Genomic DNA, 23,731 nt, shown 5'->3' on the forward strand with positions numbered 1-23,731 from the left:
TTCTCCTTCGGTGACAGCGCAGTGTTTTCAATATCTTCATCTTCATAGCGACGGTTGCGTACCCGGACACGCCTCTGAGCTGAATTGTACTCGTTGTGGCCGTACAGTTTAATCCCTAGGTCTTCGAAGTCCTCAAACTCTGTCCGCTGGGTCTTGACAAAACCGTCAAGGGACTCGAGTAAGGACACATGACATTCAGATTCAAGCCAGTCTCTTGAAGTGAGAGATTGGTCAGGTGAAAGCACTTCAAGAGTGTTCCAAATAACAATGAGAATAGCTGAAGCCAGTTCGCCCAGTTTGTCAAGGATCAATGAAGCTTCATTTCGGCATTCAACATCAGTTGCCAGAGATTCCAACACTTCACATGTGGGAGTTGAGCATGGCTGACACTGCTTGCTGACCATTGAGTAACAGAAAGCTGTTTGACAACAGACAGCCCTAAAGACTTTAGTTTTTCATAAAGCAGTCGCCAGCGATATGTCAATGCAGAGAGAAAAGTGTACAACTTTTGTACAATGTCAAAAAATCTGACGATCACTGGGCTGCATTTGGCACTATTTTTCCCCACAAGGTTGAGTGAGTGCGCTGCGCATGGTATAAATGTCACATACGGGCATTGCTCTTTAATAGTTTGGACACCAATGTATTTCCCACTCATATTTGAAGCATTATCATAAAATTGTCTGCGACAATTTTGTATGTCAATCCCGTTCTCATCCAGAAAGGCCAGTATTATTTCTGCTATTTCTTGTCCAGTATGACCAATTATCGGCAAGAACTTTAGGAACCTTTCCTCCGGACTAGTCGATAGAACATAGCGGACGACAAATGTCAGCTGATCTGAGTGTGAGACATCTGGCATTGAATCGACAGAATAGAACTTTGCTGATTTCAATTCCTGGATAATTGTCTCAAGTACTTTGCCACCCATCAGACTAATCAGTTTTTCACAAGTGGTGGAAGCTAAGTATAAAGTATGCCTCTTGCCTTTGTTTGCGAACTGCTTGATGTGTCCAGCAAGAAATGCATCGTAGTTTGCGAGAACCTCCAACACACCCAGTTAATATCATTTGCTTGGAGACCCAACGATGTTGTCTCTGCTTCGCAGTGAAAGACCTTGTTCACAGAGAAACCTTATCACACAGACAGCCCTCTCTAGCACCTTGCACCAGTACTGCCGTTCATTTTCAAACTGGAAGACAATATGACCATCCACACAACCAGTGCCTGCTTCTCTTGTGCACATTAATACCATGGCTTCTCCATACTGGTGACTGAGATGAAACCCTCTCATCTCCATTCTTCTTGCCATTAAACCCATGAGGAGAGTGACTACATGTTCGTGCTGTCACCTTGCAAACAAAGTAGTATACTCTACCGTTTGAAAGTGACTAACAGCCACGTTCGCTCCACACGTTCCCCTGTCAGCAGGTGCACTCATGTGAAGAAGGACTTCAAGCAGTATCAGCAATATCCTTCCTTGGCATGAATCACGTGGAGTTTTGGAAGTCTTTATCACAGTTTTGGCAGTCCTCACTACCTTTTGCTATCCAGTGGCTTTGCATGTCTTCTGAGATATATGTCTCCCCAACAGCCCAATGTCACTCGTAAGTTGCACCTCTTTCAGCTCCGTATGCGCCAGATGGTTTTCATCTTCTTCAACTTGTTGGACTTGGAGCTCCAACTCGGCCAACTCCGGGTCCGGTGCCACTAGTGGTTCCACTGTTGAAGTTGACTGCACAGCGTCGTCTTGGCCTTCACCTTCATGATCTTGAGTTTTTATTTGGAAAAAATTATCTAAAAAGTTAGTTTAAGCAGTTTAGCTACTTCTCGTCTCTTTTGCTCCTCACGTAGCTGGTGCTCTTTCCTTTTTTTGCACTGATTTGTGTGTAGAATGCATCTCTAGAAAAAGGGCATCTAGAGTCTGTTTACAACAAGTTGAGAATAACTTGCGCCTAAGCCCTCATGGCTTCGCTCCGCTCTTGCTACAATACTTATGTCAATACTGTTACCCTTACCCTTGATCCGAACCTGTATGGACCCACTCTAGGCTTGGGCCCCAGGCATCTGCCCCCCCCTCCCCCCCAGCCCTTAATCCTTCCCTAGGAGCAATCCTCCCTGCTCGGATGGGAGAATGATGCAAAGGGCGGGAATTTTCTAGGAACTGCTCGCACTCCGCTGCCGTAATTCCGTTGAAGTGCAGCAGAAACTCCCATTTGTGGATGTAAACAGTGTTTCCGTTGTACTTCTGGCGAGTTGCGACCACGGATCAGGAGCAGCTGCAAGGAAATTCTTGGCCATAATCTTTCAAGGAACAGGATTCAACTTTAAAGATTCAAAAAAAGTTCTTAAGTTGCTAAAGCTTTTGTATTTCAAAAGAATGCACACTAATATTAGTATGTCTGTCTTCTCATTTGCAGCATTCGTGAAGGTAAACTGGAGCACCTGCTAGCAAGGGAACTTGTAATCGGTGACATTGTGTGCATTTCAGTTGGTGATCGAGTCCCTGCAGATGTCCGACTGTTTGAGGTTTGATTTATTTTATGTTCTTACTATTCTAGCAGATTGGCAAATCAGCAGATGACAACAGTTTATTTAGCTGGACTATAATTTGGATTGACGATTAAATACATTTTCTGCACAGTATTGAAGATAATGATAAGATGCAATAATTCTATAAATTTATGGAGAACTCTGGGGAAGTTGTGGTGCAGGTGATGGAATGATGCTTGGTGACCTCGTAATATGAGAGTGCTGCTGTTCCTAGTGTAAATTTTTATTGTGTTAAGATAGCATTGCTTAATTTTTCTGCTTTTCTGGATATGTGTGTTTTAGGAATAGAAGTAGGGCTGTTATAATATTAGCAGTTGCAATAGAAGCAAAGGAGGTGACGTGTGATGAAGTCGATCTTGAGGATGGTATAGAAAGAAAAGTAATGTGTGAAGTTGAATGGTCAGATGCTGTCTCTGAAGCTTTCAATGCAAGTTGTTCTAGGTTCAGGTCTTATGAATACTATTGTGCATACAGTTTAACTTTTATTTTCCAGAGTCGTCATCATCATCATAGGCCAGAGTGCATTCAGAACAAACACCAGTTAATTATGCCTGCTGTAAGGTTACCAGTGCACTGAACTTATCACTGCAAACATCAGCCCTTTTGTTTGCTTTTCACTAATTTGGAGTCCGCTGTTTACAAATCAGCTTTTATTTAAGGGCATAAAGGAAAAGATTGTTCCTCTCCCAGCTACTAGTTCAGCTTAATGGGCCAGTGGAACCATGTTTGTTGTACGAGGTAATGGGCTGAAATCAGAACAGATAGTTCTTTCCCATGTCTCTTCCCTGCCACCCCCAGGGAAATCTGAAACTTAGTCTGCTCTGCAACCCACACACGGAGTTTGCTAAGTTCTTAATATCTTTCACGTTGGCAACCCAAACCTGGTATCGGCTGAGCGCCATATAGCAAAATTTTGACAAGTGTGAGTGTATTCTCCATATAAATGTTCTTGTTAAAAACTAAAGTGGGTAATGGATGTGCTCCTGTGAACCATAAGACACATAACTGAGGTGTTCAGGTGATCAATTTCCTTTGTGCAGCATAGGTAAAGTGGCTTGTGTTTGTCTAAATCACAAGATGGATTTACTGAGAGGTTTTGAGTATTATATTATGGCGGATTTTCCTTGCACTTTTCTGTTGTAGTTAGAAGCATGTTGAATCAATTGTGTTTTTAGTGCTCATAATGCCGCTAATGGGTTGTATGACATTGAATCTCAATTTTGTTTACATATGTAAGATTGCAGTATCAGCAGCTTGATATTTAATGGTACAGAAAAGGTCATTTAAAAGATTTTGAATTTAGCGTATTTCTAAAGTTCGAATATATTCTGATGTATTAACATTTATTTTAAAAAAAATCTTTTCCCAAATTAGAGCATATTATAAAGAATTCCTTCAAAAATTAACATTTTTTAATTGCCAATTATGTCATTTCCCTCATTCCCCTTCCCCCTTGAAGACTGTAAAGTTTGCTAATTGTATTCTTCCTGTAATTCTATTTGGAAATGCATGTTATGACGGCTCTAATGGTACAATATGTTCATGTGGCCCCTTTTCATAGAATCATAAAATAGTACTGCACAGAAGGAGGCCATTCAGCCGATCAAGTTTGCGTCGGCTCTTTCGAAGAGTTATCCAGTTAGTCCCGCTCCCCTGCTCTTTCCCCATATCCCTTTAATTTTTTCTCCTTCATGTCTTTATCCAATTACCTTTTTTTGAAGGCTATTGATTCTGTATATGCCACCCGATTAGGCAGTGCATTCCAATTCCTAACCACTCGTTGCATAAGAAATGCTTTCCTCATGTCTCCATTTTCCTCATACATATCAGGAAAGGATGAACAGGATGGGTCTCATTTCTCTTGGGGGAAAAAAAAGGCTGAGGTTGACCTAATCGAAATCTTTAAAATTCTGAAAGGTTTTGATAGCGTGGATACAGAGAGAATGTTTCCACTTGTGGGGAAGAGTATAACTAGAAGCCATCAATATAAGATAGTCATCACGCTAAGTGGGACAGGCTTGATGGAGCAGATGGTCTTTACCTATCCATCATTTTTTGTATGTTATGTTCGTATATCCAATAGGGAATTCAGAAGAAACTTCTTTACCCAAAGAGTGGTGAAAATGTGGAACTCACGACCACAGGGAGTGTTTGAAGCGAATGGTATAGATTAAAGAGGAGGCTAGACAGGCATATGAGGAAGAAGGTAATAAAGGGTTATGCTGATAGAATTAGATGAGGAATGACGGGAGGAGGCTCGAGTGGAGCATAAATGCCAGCATGGACTGGTTGGGCCGAATGGTGTGTTATATCCTATGTAATCCTCTGGTTCTTTTGCCAGTCACCTTAAATCTGTGCCCTCTGGTTATCGACCTTTCAGCCATTGGAAACAATCTATCTTTATTTACTCTATCTAAACACTTCATGATTTTAAACCCCTCTAATTCTCCACAGTGAATTCTAAGGCTGAGATGATGATGATGGATTAGGATATAATTTAGGGAGGGCAAGGTACTTGAGAGGGGAGAAATGAAAGGTGACATGGCGAAGTGACAGGAAGGGAATGAGACAGGGGAGAAGGCTCTAAGAGAGGTCAAGAAAAGTACAAAAAAATGGAGATAGAAGTAATGCACTTGAGTCTGGAGTGGCAGCCAACATGCACAAACTAATGGACACACAGAAATGGACACAACATAAATGCATAATTAATTAAAGATTTTATTTAATCCCTGGTGGGAAATTTATTTAGAGTAAATCAGTTTTTTAAAACTGCTGTACTGGGTGCATAATTCAGTGTTGCAGGTTTGTGCTTTGACTGATGGTTGCAATTTCTGTTTGTGCGGCAGTATTTTGTGATTGGCAAATAGAAATCTATCAATTGTGAAAATGTCGCATTTTGTTTCCAACTGTATGTTGATACTGATTAGTTTATTGCTTTTAAATTAGGCCATTGATCTGTTGATTGATGAGTCAAGTTTCACAGGGGAGTCAGAAGCTTGTAGCAAAAGTGCTGCAACCTTGTCGGAAGCTGAGGATTTGACTTCTCTTCAAAACATTGCATTCATGGGTACCCTGGTACGATACGGGAATGGAAAGGTATCTGCTTTATTAAATTTCTATTTTATAAAGCTGAAATGCAAATTTTACATACGTGCAGCATTAAAGGGACATGAGATATTGCACTATCAAATAATTTTTAATTTGGTCATCTGTTCCTATAATTTATTTTCCACTTCCATTTTTAGCTTGCAACTTACTTTTCCGCCTTCACTTTTGATCCAAGCGGGTGGGCAGACAGTTGCTCTCGAGGCTCTTTGTTGCTTATGAACTAGCCACTAGGAATGCACAAGTTCCACGCTAATTCATTCAGGTGGGCAGAACACACACCCTGCCCACCCTTTTTATGCTCCATACGGAAATCACCCCTAGACTGAGAGGATCTGTTGTAACATTGCTCATGTGAAACACAGGAATATTATACCATGTAACAATTTAATATTTTGCTATTGCTAATATGGATGTCCCATGGTAAGCTCATGAGTATTTCTAAAATACATAAATAGTATGCCAACCATGCAGGTAGATAAAAAAAAAATACATTTGTTCCCCTTGCATATCTGTGGCATAAATAATTCTGTGCATGTAATGCGTTGTAGGTGGATAAGCGGATAACCTCTTGACTATAATTATTTAAATTACTTTTTGATAAATTTCAAAAACTCATGCTTTACTTCATTTTGATTTTTGATTGCCCACAGATTTACAGTTACTTTCCCAATCCTAATGGCTTCTTGACTCATCTCTGCCAGAGCTCCAGCCTTTTTCATTGCTGGATAGGGGTGTAGGCTTGTAAAACAGCAAGTCTTGTCATGCTGTGTGAATAGTCAGTTTAGCTATCAATTAAAACAAATATATTCTGCTGATTATATGTGCCCACCCCACCAAACTCCCAAATCTAGTGCTGTTCATTGTGCCCAGAAAGAAGGCAGTCTTGAGTGCATTCTGGGAATTGTGTAGAGCTGCTTACATAGGCTGGTGCTGGTGCATTCTTGGAATTGTAGTCTGCTCCCTTTTTGAGCTGCTTCATTCAGTTGGCCAAGTGATCACTCAGTGTAAGCTGTGAAATCAAAGGCCAGAAACGGAAAGGCCTCTAACAGACCATCTGAATGACCAGCAAGCCAATTCCAAAGGTAATCCATCCAGAATCAATTTTACATTTGACCAATTTGGATGCTTTCTGCTGCAAATTTATATATATATTGTGTGCCTGTGTGATGTTTTGTTTTTGTGTCCAGGGCATTGTGATTGGAACTGGTGAAAACTCTGAGTTTGGAGAAATTTTTAAAATGATGCAAGCTGAAGAGGTATACATTCGAATGTTTATTATTCCGTACCATTGCTTACAGATGACTGTTATCTTGACATCTATCCAATGCAGACACATGGTTAGCTAGACCTTGAGGTTCTCCTCTCTCCATGTTTCTTTTTCTGCCCTCGTTGAAGTAAAGGATGACCGTGAGTCACATCCCATTGACCATCCAGTGTTGGCATTGAACACTCCAAAACATTGTCAAAGTATAGTGCTCTCCATTCTTTCCAGCAACATGCCATAGCTATAACTTTCCAACTATACTGGTTTGAATCTTTCCTTTTTGCACACCACCAGCCATACATATGGCTCTTCAGATTGTCAGTTTATACTAAATGCATTGAATTTTGCTGACTTCATTTTCACACTCCAGAGAGGGAGAATGGCCAGATAACCCATCAGGAGTTAAAGGGAGCACTACTTCCCCCACTCTCGAGCTCTTTAAGCAATTAAAAACACATCTGAGATGCTACATTAATACATCCATTACAGAATTCCTTGCAAATATGTTTTTTTTCCTGGTTGAAAGTGGAGCTGACAAGTTTAGACTCATCTTTGGTTCACTGCTAAAGGGAAGAAATGCAATTATTTTCTTCTTCTGGTTTTCAATAGTTACAGTGTGCTAACATCCTGTGCTGTTAAAAATGAGAGGGGCAATGGGGTAGCACAGTATAGTAGTTTCCAGACTGTCTCATTCCAGCTTCTAATGGGCATTGGCCCACAACACAAAACTGTCCCTAATTTTGCACTTATTGGCAAATCTCACTCCAGAGACGATTGGTGGTCACACTGGTGCATCACAGGGTGCCCCTCTGACTTTGGGACTGATGAATACTGTTTGGGGGGAATAAAAGGAGTGTGTTAAAAAGACAAGCCTGAAGGCGCTCTGTGCCTCAATGCGAGGAGTATTCGTAATAAGGTGGACGAATTAACTGAGCAGGCAGCTATTAACGAATATGATATAATTGGGATTACGGAAACATGGCTCCAGGGTGACCAAGGCTGGGAACTCAACATCCAGGGGTATTCAACATTCAGGAAGGATAGACAGAAAGGAAATGGAGGTGGGGTAGCGTTGCTGGTTAAAGAGGAAATTAACGCAATAGTAAGCTTGGATGATGTGGAAACTGTATGGGTAGAGCTGCAGAATACCAAAGGGCAGAAAACACTAGAGGGAGTTGTGTACAGATCACCAAACAGTAGTAGTGAGGTTGGGGACATCTTCAAACAAGAAATTAGGAATGCGTGCAATAAAGGTACAGCAGTTATCATGGGTGACTTTAATCTACATATAGATTGGGCTAACCAAACTGGTAGCAGTGTGATGGAGGAGGATTTCCTGGAGTGTATTGGGATGGTTTTCTAGACCAATGTGTCGAGGAACCAACTGGAGGGCTGGCCATCCTAGACTGGGTGATGTGTAATGAGAAAGGACTAATTAGCAATCTTGCTGTCCGAGGCCCCTTGGGGGAAGAGTGACCATAATATGATAGAATTCTTTATTAAGGTGGAGAGTGACGCAATTAATTCGGAGACTAAGGTTCTGAACTTAAGGAAAGGTAACTTCGATGGTATGAGATGTGAATTGGCTAGAACAGACTGGCGAATGATACTGAAAGGGTTGACGGTGGATAGGCAATGGCAAACATTTAAAGATCACATAGATGAACTTCAACAATTGTACATCCCTGTCTGGAGTAAAAAATAAAACTGGGAAGGTGGCTCAACCGTGGCTAACAAGGGAAATTAGGATCGTGTTAAATCCAAGGAAGAATCATATAAATTGGCCAGAAAAAGCAGCAAACCTGAGGACTGGGAGAAATTTAGAATTCAGCACAGGAGGACAAAGGGTTTAATTAGGAGGGGGAAAACAGTATGAGAGGAAGCTTGCTGGGAACATTAAAACTGACTGCAAAAGCTTCTATAGATATGTGAAGAGAAAAAGATTAGTGAAGATAAAAGTAGGTCTCTTGCAGTCAGAATCAGGTGAATTTATAATGGGGAACAAAGAAATGGCAGACCAATTGAAAAAATACTTTGGTTCTGTCTTCACGAAGGAAGACACAAATAACGTTCCGGAAATACTAGGGGACCGAGGGTCGAGCGAGAAGGAGGAACTGAAGGGAATGTGTGTTAGGGAAATTGATGGGGTTGAAGGCTGATAAATCCCCAGGTCCTGATAGTCTGCATCCCAGAGTACTTAAGAAAGTGGCCCTAGAAATAGTGGATGCATTGGTGATCATTTTCCAACAGTCTATCGAATCTGGATCATTTCCTATGGACTGGAGGGTAGCTAATGTAACACCGCTTTTTAAAAAAGGAGGGAGAGAGTAAACGGGGAATTATAGCCTGACATCAGTAGTGGGGAAAATGTTGAAATCAATTATTAAAGATTAAATAGCAGCGCATTTGGAAAGCAGTGACAGGATCAGTCCAAGTCAGCATGGATTTATGAAAGGGAAATCATGCTTGACAAATCTGCTAGAATTTTTTGAGGATGTAACTAGTAGAGTCAACAAGGGAGAACCAGTGGATGTGGTGTATTTGGACTTTCAAAAGGCTTTTGACAAAGTCCTACACGAGAGTAGTGTGCAAAATTAAAGCACATGATATTCGGGGTAATGTATTGACGTGGATAGAAAACTGGTTGGCAGACAGGAAGCAGAGAGTAGGGATAAACAGGTCCTTCTCAGAATGGCAGGCAGTGACTAGTGGGGTGCCGCAGGGCTCAGTGCTGGGATCCCAGCTATTTACAATATACATCAATGATTTAGATGAAGTAATTGAGTGTAATATCTCCAAGTTTGCAGATGACACTAAGCTGGGTGGCGGTGTGAGCTGTGAGGAGGATGCTAAGAGGCTGCAGGGTGACTTGGACAGGTTAGGTGAGTGAGCAAATGCATGGCAAATGCAGTATAATGTGGATAAGTGTGAGGTTATCCACTTTGGTGGCAAAAACAGGAAGACCGAATATCTGAATGGCGGAAGATTAGAAAAAGGGGAGGTGCAACGAGACCTGGGTGTCATGGTACATCAGTCATTGAAAGTTGGCATGCAGGTGCAGCAGGCGGTGAAGAAGGCAAGTGGCATGTTGGCCTTCATAGCTAGGGGATTTGAGTATAGGAGCAGGGAGGTCTTACTGCAGTTGTACAGGGCCTTGTTGAGGCCTCATCTGGAATATTGTGTTCAGTTTTGGTCTCCTAATCTGAGGAACGACATTCTTGCTATTGAGAGAGTATAGCGAAGGTTCACCAGACTGATTCCCGGGATGGCAGGACTGACGTATGAGGAGAGACTGGATCGACTGGGCCTGTATTCACTGGAGTTTAGAAGAATGAGAGGGGATCTCATAGAAAAATATATTATTCTGATGGGACTAGACAGGTTAGATGCAGGAAGAATGTTCCCAATGTTCACAGTCTAAGGATAAGGGGTAAGTCATTTAGGACCGAGATGAGGAGAAACTTTTTCACTCAGAGAGTGGTTAACCTGTGGAATTCTCTACCGCAGAGAGTTGTTGATGCCAGTTCATTAGATATATTCAAGAGGGAGTTAGATATGGCCCTGATGGCTGAAGGGATCAAGGTGTATGGAGCAAAAGCAGGAAAGGGGTTCTGAGGTGAATGATCAGCCATGATCTTATTGAATGGAGGTGCAGGCTCGAAGGGCTGAATGGCCTACTCCTGCACCTATTTTCTATGTTTACTCAGTCTCTAGCTATGCTATACCAGACTGGTAAATGCCTGATATTGCCACCGGGTGCTTGAAGTGGGAAGTGTTCCATTTTTTTTATTAAGAACACAAGAAGGGAATGGGAGGACTAAATTTTCTTGCTGACTTTTTACTGTTAATCTTGCACAATCATATTCTTTGTGAAATGTTAGTGAATTTGATGTTTTTCCTCCTTTGTTCTCCTAGTATCTGTATTTATGTTACAAAATGTGTGGATTGGTTTTCTCCATATAAGTTTCTCATCGTGCAATCTTGTTTCTAAAATGGCAAACTCGATTCCTAACTTTTTTTCCCTTTTTTATCCATTGATGAATTTGGATGTGTCAGCATTGATAAGAAGTGGGTTGTGCAAATACAGTCTTTTAAAAAAGCAATTACTGTGGTTTATAGTACTTCAATTAAGAACTTAAATCTTGTTGATTAATTTGTAATTGTAAACAATAAAAACATTTAAACCTTTAATCTGTCAAATATTGATTTTTATTTTTCAATTTGTCTAGGCTCCAAAGACTCCCTTACAAAAGAATATGGACAAGCTAGGGAAACAATTATCATTGTTTTCTTTTGCAGTAATTGGTAAGTTGGGCAAAATAAATTAATTTTCCTTTTGTGATCTATAAATAACATAGTGTTATCCACACCGGCACCTGGGAATCCCTGGCCCAAGAGTGCTCAAAATGGAGGAGAAACATTTGGGAAAACGCCGAACACCTCGAGTCTCTTCACTAGGAGCACGCGGAAGCCAAACGCAAACAGTGGAAGGAGCGTACGACAAACCAAGCACCGTCTGCCCCACAGAGACTGCTATAGATCCCACAGTGGACTCATCAGTCACCTGAGAACTCATACTAGTGTGGAAGCAAGTCAGCCTCGACTCCGAGGGACTGCCTAAGAAGAAGAGAAGTTATCGTTTGTATGATCCTTTTCAGTGGGATAACTTCATTATGACTACTACTTTCATAACATTATTCAATCGGGCAGATTTGTGACATTTTGCAGTCTCCTTTCAGTCTTGACTCTGGACAAACTGGGGGAAGAAATTCAACTCCGGGATGTCTGTTTTGCACCTGCAAACAGGAGTGTCACAGTTGAAAATTGGGGGGAGTACCTCGGTCACACTTTTGCCTGATGTAATATTTAGGCGGGCCTGTTAATTGTCGAACAGCTCAGCCGCCTGAAACAGCTGCTTAAATATCTAAATCCGGATCCTATGCAGTTATAGGATGCTGACTCTAAATTTCAAATGCAAATCGTTTGCACTTGATCCGCTTAGTTGTACCAGGCATTGAGTGGCCTAACTAACACTTCTTAAAGGGACTGCTGGAGATTGTACACAAAACTAGCTGGGTCTTTATTTTTTGGAGACCAGGAGAAGCAGAAATGCTCCTGTCAGGCCCACGAAACAGCTCTGGCCCGCTGCCGGTCTGTCTGGGGCTCAACCCCCGGGATCACCTCATTTCCTCTCTTTCCACCTCCCCCCCCACACCCGACCTGCCGGCTGGCTCAGTATAGATGCTGGTTGATCTTCCACCCTCCCACAGCCAAGCGAGCTTCAGCATTTGAAATGGGTTCGGGCCTCACGACAGAGGGTGGAGTGGCCACTGCATTGAAATCGCGACTGTTTTAGGCAGATGTCGAATTTCCCAGCCATTGTGTTTCAATACACAGTAGGCAACACAAAAAGCAAAATACTGCGGGCGCTGGAAATCTGAAATAAAAACCGAAAATGCTGGAAATACTCAGCAGGTCAGGCAGCATCTGTGGAGAGAGAAACCAAGTTAACGTTTCAGGTCGATGACCTTACTTCACTTTTCTCTATCCTATTGCGTTGTCTATATACCAAAAAGTTAATTTGTTACACAGAAAAATGACCCATTTCATGCTTAATTTGACTCCCTAATGACTGCCCATTTTGTCATGCATGAAGCAACAACTAACCTGTGTTCTAGCATTTCAAGGTAGAACTATTCATTATCTTGGCTAATGGGGTAGAAGTTGGCAGACTGACTTCCTCCAAATACAGAGGCATTCACGGATCTGTCCCAACAGAGATCCAATTAGTAAAAAGAAACAAAGAGTTGCATTTTTATAGCATCTTTCACAACCTCAGGAAGTTGCAAAGCACTTTACACCAATTAAGTACTTTTGAAGGTAATCACTGTTGTAATGTAGGAATTGCGGAGGTGTGTTGCATTACAGTAATTAACTTTTAGGGCCCAAGTTTCGGGCCGCGCCTAAAACGGCGCAGCCCGGACCTGGACGCCCGTTTAGCACGCCAGAAAGTGCGCCTAAAAAAAACTTACCTATTAGCCGGCTCCCTGCAGGTCCTCTGGAGCTGGGCGTGCCGGGACCTCTGCATATGCGCGCTACAGTGGGCGCACAAAACTGTGGGAGGGGCCCGAAGCACGCAGCCCCGAGCCCTGGCTGAATGGCCTCACTGGGGCTGCGTGGATAAGGCTCCTCCCACCCGACCAGACCCAACACCCGCTCTCTTTCCCCCCACCCCCGGCGACTCGACCTCTGCTTCCACCCCCCCTCCCCCACCGGCGACCCGACCTCCGCTCCCCCAACCCGACCCGACCTCTCTTTCCCCCCCCCGACCTACGCGACTCTTCCCCTCTTCTCTCCCCCCCCCCGCCCCTGCGACTCTCCCCCCACCCCCGAATCTCCGCGACCCCCCACCGAGACCCGACGCCACCTACCTGTAAATCCAGCCCGAAGTCTTGAGCCCGGCCGTTTAGCCTCCTTCTCTCCCTTCACCCCCCCCCCTCTCCTTCCCTCCCTTCCCCCTCTCTCCTTCCCTCCCTCCCTCCTCTCTCCTTCCATCCCTCCCTCCTCTCTCCTTCTCTCCCCCCTTCTCCCCCTCTCCCCCCCTCTCCCCCTCGCCCCTCTTCCCACCCCCCCACCCCTCCTCCTCGCCCCCACCCCCTCCTCCCCCCCACCTCCTCCCCCCCTCCTCCCCCACCCCACCCCCCTTCTCCTCCCCCCCCCCACCCACCTTCTCCTCCCTCCCCCACCCCCTCCCCCTCCCACCCCCCTTCTCCCCCTCCCCTCACTGTCAGAAACACAGATACTGACAGACAGTGAGTGAGAGACACACAAACAGACAGACAGAGAGATAGAGACACTGACAGAGACACACTGGGGGGGCCGTCCCAGCACGCTGTTGGAGGACTCCCGGTGCTGCAGTCGGTATGCAAAAAATGTTTTATTTATTGATTTTTTTAAATTATTTTTATTTTTATTAATTTTTTTTGATTGATTTATTGGTTGATTTATTAATGTATTTATCATTTATTATTGATGATGGCTCTTTATTTGTAAAACTTAAGTGTTTAATGTTTGTAAACTTCCCTTTAAACCCCCCCCCCCATTCCCTACGCCTAATTTGTAACCTACGCCTGATTTTCTAAAGTGTCGACAAGGTTTTTTCGAACATACAAAAATCTTCACTTACTCCATTCTAAGTTAGTTTGGAGTAAGTTTTCACTGCCTAAACTTTGAAAACAGGCGTAAGTGGCCAGACACGCCCCCTTTTGAAAAAAAATTCTGTTCCAAAGTGAAACTGTTCTAACTGACTAGAACTGGAGCAAACTAAATGCCGAGAATTCAAATATCTAAGATACTCCATTCTAAACCAGTTGCTCCAAAAAAACAAGAGCAACTCGGGCCGAAACTTGGCCCCTTAATATCTACCATAGGTGTGATTCTATGTGATTTTGGTAAAAGTATTGAAGTATGTTAACAAAAGATAGGCCAGACAGCAATAGAGGATTAGTGATGCAATCAAGACGAAATTGGGCTCTCTAAAAACAGCAGATTCCTCTGTTGGGAGTCGTGTATGTGATTTTATATATTCACACAATACAAGTTGATACTGGATATGGGGAGGTGATCAGAAACCCATTAGCACTGTACATGTTTTGGCCTGGCAAAGCCCACATCATGTGCTTACAAATTCCTTTCAGCCTAAACATTGTGAATAATGCTGTTACTCTGTTCAAAAATCCAAGCAGACATTAATATTTCAGTGGTAATCTGGCTGTTGGCAAACTGGCACTGATATTCACGGGGAGTGGTGGAGGGTACAGGGCGCCTGTCAGTGGCCGGGAAATGCCAGGAAGGCCAAATTTAATGGCAGGACGGCAGACAAAAAGCAGGAAACTATAGGCCAGTTAGCCTAACACCTGTGGTTGGGAAAATGTTGGAGTCCATTATTATAGAAGCAGTAGCAGGACATTTAGAAAAGCAAAATTCGGTCATGCAGAGTCAGCATGGATTTATGAAGGGGATGTCATGTTTGACAAATTTGCTGAAGTTCTTTGAGGATGTAACAAACAGGGTGGATAAAGGGGAACCAGTGGATGTGGTGTATTTGGACTTCCAGAAGGCATTTGACAAGGTGGCACAAAAGGTTACTGCACAGGTAAAAGTTCACGGGGTTGGGGGTAATATAATAGCATGGATGGACGATTGGCTAACTAAGCGAGAACAGAGAGTCGGGATAAATGGTTAATTCTCTAGTGGGGTACTGTAGGGATCAGTGCTGGGACCCCAATTATTTACAATCTATATTAACGACTTGGAAGAAGGGACTGTGTGTAATGTAGCCAAGTTTGCTGATGATACAAAGATGGGAGGAAAAGCAATGTGTGAAGAGGACACACAAAATCTGCAAAAGGACATAGACAGGCTAAGTGAGTGGGTAAAAATTTGGCAGATGGAATATAATGTTGGAAAGTGCGAGGTCATGTACTTTGGCAGAAAAAAATCAAAAAGCAAGTTATTATTTAAATGGAGAAAGATTGCAAAGTGCCGCAGTACAGCGGGACCTGGGGTATTTGTGCATGAAACACAAAAGGATAGTATGCAGATACAGCAAGTGATCAGGAAGGCCAATGGTATCTTGGCCTTTATTGCAAAGGGGATGGAGTATAAAAGCAGGGAAGTTTTGCTACAGCTATATAAGGTATTGGTGAGGCCACACCTGGAATACTGCGGGCAGTTTTGGTTTCTATATTTATGAAAGGATATACTTGCTTTGGAGGTAGTTCAGAGAAGGTTCACTAGGTTGATTCCAGGGATGAAGGGATTGACTTATGAGGAAAGGTTGAGTAGGTTGGGCCTGTATTCATTGGAATTCAGAAGAATGAGAGGTGATTTTAGCGAAACGTATAAGATTATGAGGGGGCTTGACAAGGTGGATGCAGAGAGGATGTTTCCACTGATGAGGGAGACTAGAACTAGAGGGCATGATCTTAGAATAAGGGGCCGCCCATTTAAAACAGAGATGAGGAGAAATTTCTTCTCTGAGGGTTGTAAATCTGTGGAATTCACTGCCTCAGAGAGCTGTGGAAGTTGGGACATTGAATAAATTGAAGACAGAAATAGACAGTTTCTTAAACGATAAGGGGTTATGGGGAGCGGGCGGAGAAGTGGAGCTGAGTTCATGATCAAGTCAGCCATGATCTTATTGAATGGCGGAACAGGCTCGAGAGGCCGTATGGTCTACTCCTGTTCCTATTTCTTATGTTCTTCTTAGAATTTTTTTTAAACTCTTATTTCCTGCCTGGCAGCTGGCCAGATTGAAAGGCTGGCTGGCGAAGAGGGAAGTCAGTGGTACAAGACAGCAGTCGGGGAACCACAGAGGACAGTCCCCGGCAATTGAGATGATTGGGAGGAGCAGGGCAGAGGGAAGTGGGGAGAGATCACAGTGTGGGTGGGGGCAGAGAGCGAACACGCGGGGGTCCAAGAGATCGCGGGGGGAGGGGGGGCTGGTGTCGACTGATTGCCTGGAAGGGAGATCGTGGTAGGTTTCATGAGGGACTGCGGGGAAGCAATCCTCCTGGCCAACAAGCCATGCTGAGAAAGCACTTACTTGCTGGATCTGGCAGCTCCCGCCTCCCTTTAACTGACAGGTTTCCTGAGCCCTGAAACGCCCAGTCCGCAGCCGTTAAATTTGAATAGCTCCCAAGATGTGAGGCACGAAGCTTCATTTAGATATTATAATTCCTGACTGTCGCGGTTATACCTGAAGTACACGGGTTTGCGGCGGGTCAGTTTCGGTTTCATGTTTTTTCAAATTTAAGCCCCCATCCCGATCCTCTCCCGTCATGTGGGGTTAAAATTATCCCCACTGTGTATTCACATGGTTCATGGATCCCACACCGATTTTCAATAACTCCTATCTGAGCCAAGATTGGCAAATTTCAACTTCCAACTGCACAGTCCAAAAACTATTTCGGAAACATGCATTTGGCCGTGCAAAGAGACACTGGAGGTGTCTGCTGAGGTCGAGTGATGTTGACATTGTCTTCACAGCATCAGATTTATAGCTTCCTGCCACATGAACAATATTTGTGAAAAACAAGGAAAAATTTGTGAAGTCATGGCCAGATGATGCATATTGATGAAGAGTAGCAGCTGATATACCAAAAAGTGCTAAAACAATGACGGGAACTTGCATGAAATCTGCATGAGACAGCGAACGCATCACAACTGAACCTATAGGGAATCCACCAATAAACAAGTAGCAGCTTAAAAAAGAAAGCCAATCCTTTCTGGTTGTTTTCTTCTGACTTGGAGCCAAGAATTTACAATCTATAAACTCCCCCAGGAGCAGCCTTTATTTTATCTCAGTATGTACCTATTTACAACAATTTGAATCATGCATAAATGGACAGGCTAAGTTATATTAAGCTTAGTATAATATTCCTGTCATGATAAAACAGCATTATCTTCTCACTTGCTGTAAGTATTAGCATGGGATATTAACCAGCACTATTGAAAATTGGTAGAATGCTCTTTTGAATTCGGCCAGGTGAGCTGCCATACCTAAAATTTCCCAAATGAAATATATTTGGTAACTTTTTTTTGTTTCTTTCTGGTTAAATGCAGTTCTGCTAATAATGATCATTGCTTGAAATTGTAAATGGGAGCTCACCATTGCTGAAGTCACGGCGATGGAATGGGAGGAGTCCCCAGGGAATTCACCTCCAATGTCTTAACTAATTCCAACACTTTTTTTATACAGATGTCAACTTTGTTTTCGACAGGTGTAATGATGCTGATTGGCTGGATACAAGGGAAGCACCTGCTTGGGATGTTTACTATAGGAGTTAGGTAAGAACATAAACGTCCCTCTTAGAAATAATGGGCGAGAAATTCAACTCTGGCGGCAGCGTTTCTTGTAAGGTGCGTGGCCACGTGCTGCTCCAGGGAACCAGCGCAGCCGGCTTGCCGACATTTCAAAGTAGTAACCGCACAGATGCGTGGTATTTTGAACCAGTGTAACTATTTATTTGTACTGCACTTTTATTGACAGACATGCGTCTGTCAAGCCCCGCACCTGTCAAGCCCCGCACCTGTCAAGCTCTGCCCCGCCCCCTTCCCGGCCCCAAATCATCCCCTCCACGTGGTGCAGAGAAGCAGCACCTGAGGCCTGAGACGCCGCTGAGGCCCGACTCTCTTTGCCCACTCAGGGCCCCGGCCCCGCACCCGACTCTTCCCACCCCACCCCTTGCTCCGACCCCTCTCAGGGGGCCAAGAGCAGCGGCGGGGGGCTGAGAGCGGCGCCGAGCAGAGATGCAGCGGGGGAGAGAGTGAGAGAGGCTGGGGAGAGAGTGTTTGGAGGGAAGGTGGAGACACACTGGTGGAGGGGGATCGGAGGGGAGAGAGGAAACTCTGGGAAGATGAATCACGTTCTTCCAACTCCCCCCCCCACTCCCCCCCCCCCCCACAAGGGATATCGTGGGAGTGGATGATATCCAGACGTCACGACACTCACTATTCACTTCCTATCCAATAAACCTGTTAACAATCGTACACAATGTCTGCCCCATCTATGGTGGGGGGAAGGGGGGAGGGATGTATTTGGACTGGGGTAAGGCACTTCGGCTGAGGGAGGCATGCACTTGGACTGGGGTAAGGCACTTCGGCTGGGGAAGGCATGCACTTGGACTGGGGTAAGGCACTTTGGCTGGCCCTTGCTGTCTTCTGGGGAGCTCTGTCCTCTGTCACTTCAGGAAGTCAAAGTGGAGCGAGTTACAATTTGTAAAGTCAGTGAGACCTTGGGATGGGTGGTTCCAGTTACACATTCCAGTGAAACTTCAGGGTGTGGTTTATCCTCAAAGAGGACCAATCATAGATGAAAGGTGGAGCATGGTGGCCATTTTTGCAGTACAAATATGAACATCCATTTTGAAGAGCTCACGCAGTCCCATAATGAAGCTGTGAATAGCCAAAAAAAAATTACAGAAAGACTTGCATTTATATAGTGCCTTTCATGACCACTGGATGTCTTAATGAAGTATTTTGGAGTGTAGTCACTGTCATAATGTAGGAAACATGGCAGCCAATTTGTGCACAGCATGCTCCCACAAACAGCAATGTGATAATAACCACATAACCTGTTTTTTGGTGATGCTGATTGAGTGATAAATATTGGCCAGGACACCGAGGATAACTCCCTTGCTCATCTTCGAAATAGTGCCATGGGATGCTTTTCGTTCACCTGGGAGGCCAGACGGGGCCTCGGATTAACATCACATCTGAAAGACAGCATTCCGACAGTGCAGCTGGAGTGTCGGCCTAGATTTATTTGTGTTCAAAAGTCCCTGGAGTGGGATTTGGACTCTCAACCTCCTGACTCAGAAGCGAGTGTGCTACCCACTGAACCACAGCTGACACTCCAGGGAACATAGGCGGGCAGTGACACAAAACGGGTGGTATCTGAATGACTGCAATAGAACTAAATATCAGATGCTAGATACAACGGGCGGCCGATCCAATACCACCCATTCTGCACCACCGTCCGAGGCGAATTTCTAGGCAATACAGTTTAATGTGCTAGGATAACAATAACCATTGTGTTAGACATCTTAAAAATACTGAACTTGCTGAAGTTAGCTTTGAAATAATTTTAGCTGTAAGTTAATAATACATTAGGGAAAATAGTTACCGTTTTATTTTTTTGTTCCAGCAGCACAAGTGAAAAGACAGAGTTCTAATTTGATTGATCTCTACAGACTGTTACCAGGCACGATTAGGCCAAAAGTAGTAAGTGCAGGTTGTGGGTCAGGCTGGTTGGCTACAGGAGGTTCAGTGGGACCAGAGCTAGGTGAAAAATTATTGGTGAAATCCAGATATTAAAAATTCTTTCAAAGAACTTATTTAGTCCTTCATTCTTTTTCCAAAGTAACTTTAAACTGTTCACTCCTGAGTTCATGAAAAGTTTTCATTATTTATAGTTGTAGTTTGATAGATCCTTGGTGTCCCCCAAGGATGTATCCTTGGCCCCCTCCTATTAAATCATCATCATAGGCAGTCCCTCGGATTCAAGGAACATTTGCTTCCATTCTTAACATGAGTTCTTAGGTGACTGAACAGTGCAAATCGAGAACCACGGTCTCTGTCACAGGTGGGACAAATAGTCGTTGGGGTGGGTGGGACTGCTTTTCCGCATGTTCTTTCCACTGCCTGCGCTTGATTTCTGCGTGCTCTCGGCGGCAACCTCGAGGAGCTAAGCGCCCTTCAGATGCACTTCGTCCACTTAGGGAGGTCTTTGGCCAGAGACTCCCAGGTGTCAGTGGGGATGTCGCACCTAATCAGGAAGGCTTTGAGGGTGACCTTGTAACGTTTCCGCTGCCCACCTTTGGCTCGTTTGCCGTGAAGGAGTTCCGAGTAGAGTGCTTGCTTTGGGAGTCTCATGTCTGGCATGCGAGCGATGTGGCCTGCCTAGTGGAGCTGATCCAGTGTGGTCAGTGCTTCAATGCTGGGGATGTTGGCCTGGATGAGGACGCTGACGTTGGTGTGTGTGTCCTTCCAGGGGATTTGTAGGATCTTGCGGAGACATCATTGGTGGTATTTCTCCAGCGACTTGAGATAAGGGAAGTGGTCCACGTTGTCCAGGGCCGCGCCGTGGATCTTGATGACTGGGAGGCAGTGCTATGCGGTGAGGACAGGCTGGTGGAGGACCTTTGTCTTACTGATGTTTAGTGTAAGGCCCATGCTTTCGTACGCCTCAGTAAATGCGTCGACTATGTCCTGGAATTCAGCCTCTGTGCGTGCGCAGACGCAGGCATACTGTAGCTCGACAACAGAGGTTGGGGTGATCTTGGATCTGGCCTGGAGACAGCGAAGGTTGAACAGGTTCCCACTGGTTCAGTAGTTTAGTTCCACTCCAGCGGGGAGCTTGTCGACTGTGAGGTGGAACATGGCAGCGAGGAAGTTGGGGTCATGCTGCCTCTTGGTGACAACATCTGAAAACACAACATCAGTTTCCACATGTACGCTGATGACACCCAGCTCTACCTCGCTCTCACTACCACTACTCTCGACCCCTCCACGATCTCTAAATAGTCCCGACATCCAGTTTGGATTAGCAGAAATGTTCTTCAATTAAATATTGGGAAGAGCGAAGCCATTGTTTTAGGTCCCCGCCACAAACTCCGTTCCTCGTCACTGATTCCATCCCTCTCCCCAACTTCTGTCTGAGGCTGAACCAGACTGTTTGCAAACTTGGTGTCATATTTGACCCTGAAATGAGCTTTCGAACCACATGTCCACAGCATAACTAAGACCGCCTATTTCCATCTCCATAACATCGCCCGTTCCTGCCCTTGCCTCAGCTCATCCGCTGCTGAAGCCCTCTTCCATGTCTCTAGACTTGATTATTCCAAAGCACCCTTGGCTGGCCTCCCACATTCTACTCTACATAAACGTGAGGTAATCCAAAACTCGGCTGCTCGTGTCCTAAATCATACCAAGTCCTGCTGATCTACATTGGCTCTCGCTTAAGCAACGCCTTGATTTCAAAATTCTCATCCCTGTTTTCAAATCCCTCCATGGCCTCACCCTTCCCTATCTCTAATTTCCTTCAGCCCTATAACCCCCAACCCCCGAGATATCTGCGCTCCTCTAATTCTGCCCTCTTGTGCATCCCTGATTATAATCGCCTTCTGTTGCCTCGGCCCTAAGCTCTGGAATTCCCTGCCTAAACGTTCCCCCTGCCCCAATCCCTCTTTCCTTTATGACACTCCTTAAAACCTACCTCTTTGACCAAGCTTTTGGTCACCTGCCCTAATTTCCCCTTGTGTGGCTCGGTGTCAATTTTTGTTGTCTCATAATACTCCTGTGAAGTGGCTTGGGACATTTCATTACATTAAAGGCGCTATATAAATACAAGTTGTTGTAGTTGGATTTTCACAATGTGTGCACAAAAGGGGTTTTTGTTAATTGAGTTTGTTGCACTGATTTTTCTTTATATTATTTGTTGTGTAACCTGTCTTTGTGTATGTGGTGGTGTCTATTATTTCTACCCGTTCCAGCTTAGCTGAATGAATGGTTCCTAAAACTGCAATTTTCTGTCTGCTAAGTTGGCTGATTCCACCCAGGGGTACTTCATTTGGGCTCAATTTCACTAGAAGGAGAAAATTTAGCAAGGGTTCCGACTTTTGATTGCTATCCAACATATACTACCTTCTCCCAAGAATCCTGAAAGTATGCCTCATGGTTCAATTCCCTGCGTTTGCCGTGCGCCCAAAAATTGGCACTCCTGAATTTCTAGGACCTCTGTTTTCTGCAACTTTATCCTAAGCTATTTCAACACCATTTATGAGGTACACATGTTGCCCTAGGTGGATGAGCTCATGGCAGAAATCTGGGTTACAAAGTAGTGCCAAGATCTTCCTGAGTGTTACATGGCTACAAATGGGGCAAAGGTGAGGCCCATCATCACAGGGTCTCTTGAAAGATATGCTGGTGTGAACCTTAGCACTAATTCCATTATTCAATGCCGCCTAGCAACAGAATGCAAAAAAGGCTCAGCTTGAAATCTCTGCTGAAGAAGAGATGGAAACCCATGTGCTCAATTTCCTTGACCATTTGTCAAGAGCATGGGTAGTATATGCATTCCCCTCTTCTCTGCATCAGCTAAAACCCATGACTCATCCATAATTATACAGTAGCACAAGAATTCCTCTTACTTGCCTCTAGAATTTCAACTCCATGGGTGTTAAGAAATCTAAGAGTGATCTTTCCTACACTAGAAGTTTGCCTTACAGGAAACATGTGGAATGGTCAATGGTTATTATTTAAGCTTCCATGGTTACTAAGTCGTTGAAAAGTCTATAGAATCCGAGATGGCTGTGATCATTGACCAGGACCTAAAATAGTGGAAATTAGGATGTGCTGAGCTAACCTTGACCGGGAAAAGATCATTACTTAAGGGATCACGGCCATAGGTTATGGGATCATGTACATTCCTCTGAAGATACTTAATGTTGAGTGTCAGAGGACCAGACTGTAGGCATATTTTTAGATGGCCTTGCAGAACTAATTTTGACTGCCTATTGCTCTTCATGGAATATTGGAATATATCAGTCTTGTGCCCTCTACGGTGTTGCAAATCCTTCCAGCAGCTGTGCTCTCTCCTTTTCAGAAGTTCACCAAAAAGGTGGTATTGGTATTGGATTCAAAAGGATACAAAAATCCATTATATAGTTGTGGGTAGCTTGGGTATGCCCTTTCCTTTCTAAATACAGTGTTCAGTGTCACTAAGAAATTTCAGACCATTGACCAATTACCATCTTCATTAAAAGATTAGCAGTTGGCCATCTTGTAGAAAAGGCTGTATTGATGACGAAGGGTAGCTATTAATTTGCAGTGGCTCATGGCCTCTGTGCTATGGGTGATCAGACTAAAGCGCTCAGCCACAAGAATGATAATTGCTTACCACAAAAGATGAGACTTGAAATGTGTGATTGTCGACGAGGTCACCAGCAAATGATGGGGTCAATGACTTGCGTGGCTCAGTAGCTAGAGATTGCTAGCTACCCATCTGCTAAGCAGCATCCTGTTGAGGCAACTGCAAAGAGGAGAGCTTTTAATGAAAGTAAAGGACCTTTTAAAGCAATACTTGAAGCCTCTTGGGTGCAATCAAGAGCTGATGCAAGGATATATTATGATACAACATGTTGTGATATTAAGAGGACCATTAGGGAGATGCAGCAGGATAAGTGGTTTGTGTTTAGAGGCAAAGGCAGACAGTTATGGAAAAATTATCTGAAATTGTTTTTC

At 44.0% G+C, this 23,731-nt stretch overlaps 1 protein-coding gene across 1 annotated transcript in view; it reads left to right on the forward strand.

Moving 5' to 3' along the window:
- LOC139278344 (calcium-transporting ATPase type 2C member 2-like) overlaps positions 1-23,731 on the forward strand; it is a 111,090-nt gene that overhangs the window by 52,461 nt on the left and 34,898 nt on the right. The window contains exons 7-11 of the mRNA XM_070897013.1: positions 2,421-2,529; positions 5,500-5,649; positions 6,849-6,917; positions 11,155-11,230; positions 17,710-17,776. Coding sequence (XP_070753114.1) covers positions 2,421-2,529; positions 5,500-5,649; positions 6,849-6,917; positions 11,155-11,230; positions 17,710-17,776 — 471 coding nt within the window. The remainder of the gene's footprint in view (positions 1-2,420; positions 2,530-5,499; positions 5,650-6,848; positions 6,918-11,154; positions 11,231-17,709; positions 17,777-23,731) is intronic.

The sequence above is a fragment of the Pristiophorus japonicus genome, chromosome 13 (genome assembly GCF_044704955.1).
Source record: "Pristiophorus japonicus isolate sPriJap1 chromosome 13, sPriJap1.hap1, whole genome shotgun sequence".
Lineage (NCBI taxonomy): Eukaryota > Metazoa > Chordata > Chondrichthyes > Pristiophoridae > Pristiophorus > Pristiophorus japonicus.